We start from the raw sequence: 11,091 nt of genomic DNA, 5'->3' as shown, positions 1-11,091 counted from the left end.
GGGGGGGGGTGGGGTGGGCTGAGGATTGATCCCAGGACCTTGTACATGCTAGGTAGGCACTCTACCACTAAGCTACATCCTAGTCCCCACAATTCTACTTATTAAAAAGACATGGTAGAATTCTTACCCCATCTCCAGTTTTGTGAAAGTCAAGGTTGGGCAGTGTTGGCATATGAACAAAAGCTTTTTTCCTTAGTCCACTGTAACAATATGTAATAAATAGTTAAGGTCTAAAGTACTCCAAAGTAAATGGACTGCCTATATAGACAATACTTGAGAAGTAACCATATATGAAATGAGAATAAGATTAGCATGAAATAACATGTACTTTCTGAATTCTTCAGTAAGAAAACACTTTAGTATTAGAAATAAAGAATACTTTTATATTGTCTTGAAACTGGAATAATTCTTATAGAATGTTAAATATTACTATTCTAAATGCAATGATTCTCATCTGTTACAAATTTTATGAATAAATGTTCCTAATATGCTGTGCCAGCCACCAGTAACAAACAGGTCAGAAGGAAAGGAATAGCCGGATGGAAACCTGGCACAGGGAAGGGAAACTTTAGCCCAGGGCACTAGGACAAAAACAACTCTCCAGAGTGTCACAAGGGCTTTAACCTTTTCATTTCTCTTTTTCCACTGAAACATACAGGATTATCACCTGTAACATGCCAAAGACACATCAAGACATTTTTGTTTATATTAAGGAAACAAGGATAGGTCATGAACCAACTGGTTGAAGAACACCTGGAACTATTTTAGAAAAGCAGCCTTCCTCCTTTCCCCTTTCTCTCATCTCTTCCATAGTAACTAATTTTATGTTTTGAAAAAGGCTAAAAGCTAAGCAGGGAGAAAATGAATGTACTTCTAACACCATCTTCTTCCAAAAGTATAAAAAATTTTAATAAATACTTAATTTTCATTTCCTTACTTCTGTTTGTTCCTAAGTATTTTTTCATCATAAGAACCTTTCCTATGTCCTCACTGCAATTTTAACACAGGTTTTCCACAAACAATTTTTTGAATGTTGACTATTATTATTAGTATTATTACTAAGGAGATCCCCGTGTTTCTAAGTTAGAAGAGAGAACATAAGCTAACATCTTTCTCTACTTTTGGTGATATAATTTATAATTTCTGAATATATGGTATATCTCATTAATCCTTTATTTTTTGGTACCCAGGATTGAACCCAGGTCACTTAACCACTGAGCCACATTCCTTAACTCTTTTTATATTTATATTTTATTAAGAGAGAGTCTCAGTAAGTTGTTGAGGTGGCTTTGAACTCATGATCCTCCTGCCTTAGCCTAGTGAGCTGCTGTAATCATTAATTCTTATTGTTAAAGCAAAAAAGATCAGACCATTAACACTTTATAGCGACAGAGAAAGATAACATCTATAATAATCCTAATAAACACATAAATCATTATTTATTCATTTTTTTAGTTTAAAAAAGCTAGGAAAACATTATTCTACTAAGTACTTTTGAACCATTTATATTTGTTGACTTAAATTTACTTCTAAATATAGTCACTAGCTGAACTATGACAGTGGATTTTCTATTAGTGTGAATCTAAAGAGATTAGTAGTAACCTTCTGGTAAAGGATATTTAGATTTGCCTCTAGTGCCCAAACGACGTGCCTTCATGTTTGGAAAGACGTTTTTCATTATCTTTCCAAAGTCAGCAGCACTTAACGGATGGTAACCAAGATTGTCACAGTAGCTCCTGCAGAAGAAGGAGGAACCAATTTAGTGAGTGACAGAATTCAGCATTACAGAGCAAGATGCTATTTCAATACAATTTGATCCTTTTGACAAAGTGAAGCAATGGATCTTCAAGTTATGTGCCAAGATTTATAGAATCACTATTTTTTAGAGACTACTAACTCAGGTTTAACTACCTGCCTTTATGTTCAGAATATACAGTATTGCTTTCAAAAGCACTCAGGAAATTTGGAGTAAGATATAATATTGAGATGAAGTTTTTCAACTAATTCCAAGCCACACTATAAAATGAGTTCATCCAGCTCATCTAGCAGTGTTTTAAGTTTCCACATATGTATCAGGCTCATATACTGGGATAATTTCCAATAGAAACATCATAGAAGCAAGACATTAAGATAATACTACCAGATGGTTTAAAATTTAGAAACGTGATATGGTAGGACTAAAGGAAACTTTAGAGATCATCTGTACCAACAACCTCCTTTTACTGATGAGGTTAAAAATGAGGGCACAGTCAGAGGTTCTTGTCTAATGTTCTTCCCCTCTTCCCTTAGAATCCCTTTTTGGTGAAAGCTTAGAATTGAAAATGGATTCAGAAGTTCAACTTCCTGACAGCTACAGAAACGGTCATACCCTTAAATAATGGGTTAACTCAATGTGAACATTTTCCCTAAAGGGAACAGCTTGATGTTAGGAGATGACCTATCCAATTTTCAGTTGTTACATAATTTTTAAAGAAAAATAATTCTATTATTAGAGTCTCTTACCCACTGGAAAGATCTAGATATTCAATAATTCTGTTTTAAATCTAATTTAGTAGAGTATCTGCAGGGTATGTATTCATAATTTTAAAACCAGTGCTACATTAACCATAGGTCATTCTAGGCCATGTAGAGATCTTGATTAGCTTACATCTTGTTTTCCTACTTCATAACTTTAACTGAAGGTTGATAAAGTAAGATATGGTGTCAATTAACACCTAACTCAGCATAAGATTATATTTATGCAAGACTCAAAAGAGAATGAGAAACAAAGAATGTTCTATTCACAGGATAACTAACACTTTCATAGCATTCTTTCTTTTTTTTTTTCTTTTTTAAGGTTTTTGTAGTTGTAGATGAACAGCATGCTTTTATTTTATTTATTTTTATGTGGTGCTAAGGATAGAACCCAGTGCCTCACATGTGCTAGGCAAACACTCTGTCACTGAGCTACAGTCCTGGTCCTCATAGCATTCTTAAATTCAAATTGTTTAGTACTTTTTCTCTTGATCTTTATTTAAATTGTTCTTAAGATTGAAAATAAGCCTAATATTCAACATGATCATGAACAAGTAATTCACAACCCATATGGTGATTCAATCTTTAGTGCTTATAAATACCATTTACAAATTAATTATGTTACTGGACATTTTTTGAGTGCTTTGTTATCTCATTTAATCCTCCCCAACAACCCTGAGGCAGGTATTTTTATTAATTATATTTTATAGATGAGGAACCTGCAAAGAAAGGTATATCTGGGAAGGATTTGGTTAATCTGTTTATCTCACAGATGAGACACTTTCATTATTTTTCCAAATATTTAAAGATAATTTATTAAGAATTACCATTTTTTCTACTCAAAGCCCCCTTTTCACTTAGATCCACATTGTTATATTTTAGTGAGTCTTAGCATTCATGTGTTACAGATGACAATGAAGAATAGAGAAATTTAGGGAAGTTTCTAAAACATGGTAGAATTATTCATCAAATAATGTATTTGCTAGGTAATCTGGAAGACAAATCAGGTAAAAGTAACATGGTCAAATACGTAATTAATTTGAGCCTCTAAGTTGAACAGTTGTTGAAAGAGTAATTAGATTTTTAATGGAGTAATTAGATTTTGTGACTGGAGAGAAAACTCTGAAAATCCTGATCTTGATCATAAAAAATTTCCTTTTTCATATTGTTCCCAGGTCAGGGCAGAATAATAATACACAGCTGAAGCATGGCTAAAATTCACTGGACTCTAGCATTTGGCATACATATTCAAGAACAGTATAGAAGTGCACAGTGTAATGTATGTGATGATTTGGTGTCCCAAGGTAGCATGACTGGAAAAGCCTGCAGAAGTCTGTTGGCTAATTATAGTGTCTTCTAGTTTTAAGCTTTGATGAGAAATTTTGAGTTGTTAGTAGCACTGTTAACCAAGCTTAAACTAAGATCAAATATCACTGCTGAAATTCACTTGGTGATACTTATTTTTGAGGCAACCACACAATGAATATATATTATCTGAAAGATTGCTATGTTTGAAACAAACAAAATTAGTTTAAAATGGATATATTAAAAATTTATCATGTTTGACTTAATTTTGTTTGGGGTGTTAGGGACTGAACCCAGGGCCTTAGCATGGTTAAGTAGGTGCTTTTCTGAGTTGTGTTCCCAGCTGCAATATATGATCTTTCAAACAGGTTCTCCCTTTCAACTTACCTTTCCTTTCCATTATTTTAGTTAGGAGCCCTATAAAAAAGATTCATTCCTAGTCAAGGAACTTATGCTGAAGGATAGAGGTCTTATCCTGAAATTTATAAATTAATGAAATCCCATAAGTTTTAGGACAGTTCTCGATATTTTAAAAAGAAATTTGTGTTCTTTATTATTTAATCACATCAAATAGCAAATTATAAAGAAAGATATCACTATTGCCAATGAAACAGCTATTTAATATGACAATTATTTGGTAATTTTTGATTGTTATTTTTAAAGTAGATACATACATACATTATATATATATACACACACACACACACACACACATAAGCATACACATATATAAATGACAGATGAGTTGCTCACATGCATGGAGTACAAGCTTTACTTATATGCTTATTTTTTTTTTAATTTTTATTTTTTTGTGGGACTGGGGATTGAACCCAGGGCCTTATGCATGCTAGGCAAGCACTCTACCAACTAAGCTATATCCCCAGCCCCTTTATATGCTTATTTTTATTTTTGGGTTATCACAGTTCTCCTTTGTTTTAAATTAACTATACAGATAATGTACAGATTATGTGAACATAAACATTAACCACTTACAGATTATGAATTAACAAAACACTGAAGAAGAAGGATGTCTTGACCCAATAAATTGAGTAGCAAGGACTCCACCTACAAGGTTGTCTGGATCTGATAAACTGGAGCTTGCCCACTATAAAAAGCCTTCTCCTTGTGTAGGTGAAGTGAACAGAATTTGTTAAAACCAACTGGCAAATTCTTAACTTTGTGTCTGCTGAAGATGGTGGAAAATAGTGGTGGCAAATAACAGACTAACCAGAAAGTATGAAGAAAATCTGGGAAATAAGATGTTCAGAGATGCTTTGGGACACGCTTACATATTCCCAGGAATCTAGAAGGCCACATGCATGCAAAGGACTGTGTGTATGCTCAAGAAAGACCTAATAAAGCACGAAGTTCTCAACTCTGGCTTGTTTTGAGGCCTCCCCAAAGCAGGAAATGAAGGCTAGGGAAGAGTAACTGACTGTGTGATTGAGTGTTGTTGCTGTACCTTAAGACATACAGAGACCCTAGGCAAAGCCTGAGAGATTTACTGGTTTCAGGTGGTTAAGGAAATATCTGTCTTATCATTAGTTGACTACTATACTGAGAAAAGATTTCAGTGGCCCGATAAAATGAAGAATATAGGAAATTCCAAAAAGTCACTGAACAATTTAGGGGAAAATATAAAAGAAAAACACAATATGTTAAAATTTATGGAATGTAGTGAAAGCAATGCTTAGCGGGAAATTTGTAATTATATATGCCTACATTAGAAAAGAAGAAAGATCTTAAATTAATAATCTAATCTTCCATATTAAGAAACTAGGAAAATGAGAGAAAAGTAAACTCAAAGCAAGCAGAAAGGAGGAAATTATGATGAGAATGGAAATAAATGACATAGGGAATAGAAAAACACTAGAAAAATGCTGTTATGGTTCAGATGTGAGGTGTCCCCCAAAAGATCATGTGTGAGACAATGCAAGACAGTTCAGAGGAGAAATGACTGGGTTGTAAAACTCAACCCAATCAGTGATTTAATCACCTGACAGTGAATAATTGAGTGGTAACTAAAGAGGCAGGGTATGACTGGAGCAGGTGGGAAATAGGGAGTGGCTTTGTTGTATACATTTGTATCTTGAGAGCAGAGTCTGTCTCTTTGTTTCCTGATGGTAGAGTGTGGCTGGAGGAGGTGGGAATTAGAGAGTGGCTTTGGGTATATATTTGTATCTGGAGAGTGGAGTCTGTCTCTCTTTGTTTCCTGATCACTGTGATGGGAGTTGCTTCCCTCTGCTAACTTCTCCCTTCATGATGTTGAGCCTCACCTCAAGCCCTGAGGAATGGAGCTGACCTTCTATGGACTAAAACCTCTGAAACTGTGAGCCTTCCAATAAAGTCTTCCTCCTCTACAGGTTGTGCTGGCCGGGTCCTTTGTCAGAGCTGTGAAAAAGCTGACTAAAATAAATGCTAACCCAAAAGTTTTTTTGTTTTTGTAAAGATCAACAAAACTGATGAAATGGTGGGGGAGGGCAGCAATACAAAAAATGAAAAAGAAATGAGAGAAGACTCAAATAACTAAAACTATGAAAGAAGGGACATTACTTCTGATTATACAGAAAGAAATAAAAAGAACCACAAGAGAATATTATGAAAAACCGTATGCCAATGAACTGGATAATCTATCTGAAATGAATAAATTCTAGGTGCTACCAACCAAAATAGATAAAAAAGAAACAAGACAATTGATTTGTAACAGAGATTGAATTAGTAACTTAAAAGTACCAACAAAACAAAACAAAACAAAAAACCACCCTAGGCTCAGATGCCTTCACTGGTGTATTCTGCTAAGTATTTAAAAGATTAATACCAATCCCTGACAAGCACTTTCCTAAAACTTATTATGTAAGGCCAGTACCATCCTAATACAAAAACCAGAAAAAATGCATCATAAAAAAGAAAACTGTAGACCAATATCCTTTATAAATATAGATGTATTACTCCTTAACAAAATACTGACAAACTGAATCTAGCAGCAAACGCAAAGATCAAGAATGATCCCAAGAATGCAAGATGGGTACAATATACAATAATAATCAATAATACAATATACCATTTTAGTTATGTGAAGGAAAAAAATTATCATCTCAGATGCAGGAAAACATTTAACAAACAAGTGATAGAAAGAAAAGTTCTCAATCTTATCAAGGTTTTCCATGGAAAGCCCACAATAAAAATCACAGTTAATGGCAAATCTGAAAAGGGCTGGAGATGTAGCTCAGTGTAGAGCACTTGCCTAATACATAAAAGGCCCTGGGTTCAATTCCTAGTACTGGAAGAAAAAAAAAAGTGTCTTTGTTTTTAGAAGTATACTACTTTTATATGCTATAGGAAAAAAAAAATCCTTGAAGATAGGGGAAACATATCTGGATACTCTTAATAGGATTCTTTTAACATTTTTGTTATGTTTGAAAATTTTTATAATAGGAAGGTAAAGGAGAACTGCTCTGAACACAAAATGATATTTCAGAGTGGTCAATAATGACAATGAACAGAAAGTGAAGAGATCTAAAAATCAATGGCAGTTCCTAAACCAGAAATTCACAAAAGTATTGTAATGTCTGTTGGTAAAGTTTAAGCTCCATTATCTAGCAGCATCATGATTTCGTAGAAGGATGAAATATTTATAATTTTGTTCTTTTTTTCTGATGGTGCTCATTATGGTTGATCTTTTTGGCCACGGCAGAACAGATAGCTACTATTCCCAGGGTATAATTTAAAAAGATTTTCTTAAGCCATTTGTAAATGGTAGCTGAGATGAACTCTCTCTATCCAGTAATATAGCTTATTTTCTTAAATATATTTATATTTGCCTTATTAAAAATGCTTGTGAATTGTCCTAACAACTTTTAAGCTTAATGATCTTATACTCTATTCACTGCCAGTACTCAGGACTTTATGAGGCTTAGCACAAACCCTTTCTGGGGGGCTACCCTGCTGATTACACTTCTCCTTTAAAGATATATGTTTATTTTCATTTGTATCTTCTGATCTTTTAGCAAGGTGATTCAGTAAAAAATAAAAACAAAACATCCAGGTACACTGCCACATTAAAGCCTTTTGAAAAGTTAAAATACCGTTTTCTCTTTAGTCTAAACATAATAGTATAGTATAAAAGACAAATCTGACAGGGCAAGAAGAATGCTTATATAGCTCATATGTAATTTCTTAAATTTTATTTTAACTATAAAAGCCTACTAGGGATAGAGCATGTAAGTGGGGCAGGAAATGGAGATTCCAAATTAGGGCCACACAGCAAAGTAACAGTAAGTGAGTTTGACCTCCTAGGAATCTTTCTTCCTCATATCCACAAATACAATTAAAGAGCTTAAACACAGATAAAAACAATAAAGGATATATTCTTTAAACTGTTATAATTTACCACCAGTACTTCTTTTCATAATTTTCTGAAGCTTGACAGCAATAATAATCCAGACACTAACGCATTAATTAAATGTTGAATAATCTTGTATGTTTTTCAAACAAATTCATTTGCAATGTACATGTATATATACATGTATATGTATGTATGTATGTATATTTATTTATTTTAAAGATACTCAAATAGTTCTAATTTTTAGCCAAGGATAAGAAAATCTACTGTGACAAGTTTATTTATAAAATTTCTTTCTCCTTTCCAGGATATCTATAAACTTTCAGAAAGAAGATGACAGGTACATTAACAGGTAAGCCTTGGTCATCTCTACTCTGGCTACTAAACAAAAACAGAATACTTCAGGGAACATTGCCTGGGAGCTGAGTGAGCTATGTGCAACTTCTTATAAATCCATTTACTTTCAGTAAAAGCCAAGATACTTAACTGAATCTTGAGCTACGTATTTAGAAATACAATAGAACTACTGTTGACAGGTGGCAGATTACAACGGGTGAGAGTAAGGTGGAAGATGCAGGCTGGGAAAGGAGAAAGATAAAGAAAGGTGGCAAAGTAAATAGGATATGTTTCCAAATATATGAAGGGATTTTATATCTTGATTGAGAGGGAGATGGGAGCACATGTAATATATAGTAACAATACAATAAATAAAATTAAGGTTTTTTATTTTTTGTGGTGCTGGGGATTGAACCCAGGGCCTTGTGCATGTGAGGCAAGCACTCTACCAAATGAGCTATGTCCCCAGCCCAAAGTTAAGGTTCTTATCCAATCAAATCCACTGACTAGAATTATTAGGAAATTTGGTAGCCCCTGTCTAATAACTGTAAAGAAGTTAGAATATTGTGAGTTGCAGACTGAATAAAAGGTGAGAATCTTAATTCTACTGTATTGTCTCTACTGACAAACATCACAGAGATCTAAAAATTACTCTGGCTTTAGCTCTCAGGATATTAATTTAAACACTATTTAGGGATTTAGGATTAACCTACAAGACAAGAAAACTTGAGAAATTTATAGAGAATAATCATATGTTATGTTACACTGCTATACCAACCTATAGATAGATAACATATTAAAAAATATATAAGGAATAAATACCCCCATCCCCCATGCACTGAGTAACAGCAGTCAGGTATCACTCCCCATAGGTAGTAGAACTAGCTTATTCCTTTGGAAAAATTTAAAAGGAACAGTGGGAATTAGCAGACTGCAAAAGTGAAGTGGAAACTAAAGCCAGTGTGATAAGAGGTAGTTGTAGGTAGGAAGTGGGGAATATGATGGGAATGCAGGTTTGTTGAGACTGTTAACAAAATAGTCCCTTTCTCCAAACTGGAAGTGGACTATTCCCTGACTATGTCCAAAACTGCTACAAATATCCAGTGTGTACCACACAGCATAAGTTTAGATGATTCTGATCCCTGGAGGACTAATTCTGGCTGTGTATGGGATTTCTAAAGTTTTTTCTTTTTTCTCGACACATTTAAATACAAACAGATAGATCCAACATGGCGGCGGGCGCGGAGAGATCAAGTCTCTGACCTCTTCAGCTGCACGGGCATAGGAAGTCGTAAACCGTCTAAATGCTGTTTGCTCAGGATCACTAGGCAATGCTGAGCTGACGTGGATCTGGGGCAAACAGTCTGGGCCTCTCAGAACACACACCGAGCCCGGATCGGCTGAATTCAAGCTCCCGTTCGCCTGCTTCTCGCAGACAAACTGCTGTGACTCAGCACTAAACGATCCCGCTGAAACAACTGGTCGGAACTTCTGATCCTACAGAGGTTAATGCCAACCGAGCCTTCATAGGCAGTGGCCACAGGATTGAAACGGGGCTTGGGAGAGACACTCAGGACCCACGCGTTGCACTGTTCAGCCGGCAAAGGGAATGAACGGTTGCCATTTGCATGGGATGCCACCATGGCAGAGAACTGATGTCACCAGAATGCGGTGGAGGAGATAACTTCATTGAAACTGGCGGCGACAGGTGTGTAATCCCCTAGCCTTCCATCTCCACACAGCGGGGAAACCTTAAGGGCCCCTCCCAGCTCTCCCGTGAGCGCGATAGCCAGACCAAGGGAATCAGGAGTGGCGCGGGACCTGCGGCGTGGAACTCCCGGCTACCGCTCCCACCAGTGCTGACAACTGAGGTCTCTTGCACCAGCTACCGGGGGCGTGGCTACCGGAGGGCTACCAAAATTCGCTGAGGGTTCTCAGCCCCAAGCTCTACAAAGTTAGGGTCTGAGGGAATGGCAAACAGGGAGAGTGTGCCCAGTCGTTCATGAAAACAGGGCTCCCGGGAGCAGCAGACCTGGTGTGTAGCCAGTATTGTGGTGAACGTCACCAGTGAGCAGGGCCTGGCTTGAGGAAAGGTGGGGAAGTGACTAGACACAAGAGAACGCCCTAGGCACTCAGGATTGGAGACCCGCCCAGTCTGGGAGGAGGAGCTGCGGCACAGTGATTGGTTCCCGCGTATTGAGAGGAGAAGCTTGGCCCGGTGGGCACAGCTCCACCTACTGGAAGAGAAGTTAATCAAACTCTAAGACTGCATTTATTAATTTTTTTTTTAATTTGGGTTTTTTTTCATTTTCATTTTTTTGTTGTTTTTAAATTTTTTAAAAATTTTTTTAAATTTAAATTTTAAATTTTTATTTTTATTTTTAAAATTTTTTTTTCTTTTTTTACTTTCTATTTTTTTTCTTTTGTTTTTTCATTTCTTTTCAATTTTCTTAGTCCCCCTTCCTTGAATTCTCTTTAGTGACTTCTTCCCTTCCCTTCTAATACCTTTCCTCCCAAGCATCAAATAAATTTATAGGAGTAAACAGTAACTCAGCAGTCAAACAGAACAAGAAGTAACATGAGCAGCATGAAAA

At 35.7% G+C, this 11,091-nt stretch overlaps 1 protein-coding gene across 2 annotated transcripts in view; it reads right to left on the bottom strand.

Annotated features, from left to right (window-relative positions):
* The window catches only part of Rfx7 (regulatory factor X7), a 126,905-nt gene that overhangs the window by 11,500 nt on the left and 104,314 nt on the right, over positions 1-11,091 (bottom strand). For both annotated transcript variants that reach the window (XM_015480625.2, XM_048793199.1), the window contains exons 5-6: positions 1,620-1,736; positions 128-212 (exon numbers count right to left, since the gene is read on the bottom strand). In XM_015480625.2, the coding sequence (XP_015336111.1) occupies positions 128-212; positions 1,620-1,736 (202 nt within the window). The remainder of the gene's footprint in view (positions 1-127; positions 213-1,619; positions 1,737-11,091) is intronic.

Source organism: Marmota marmota, unplaced genomic scaffold (genome assembly GCF_001458135.2).
Source record: "Marmota marmota marmota unplaced genomic scaffold, marMar, whole genome shotgun sequence".
NCBI lineage: Eukaryota > Metazoa > Chordata > Mammalia > Rodentia > Sciuridae > Marmota > Marmota marmota.
This window is presented reverse-complemented; position numbering and strand designations above follow the sequence as displayed.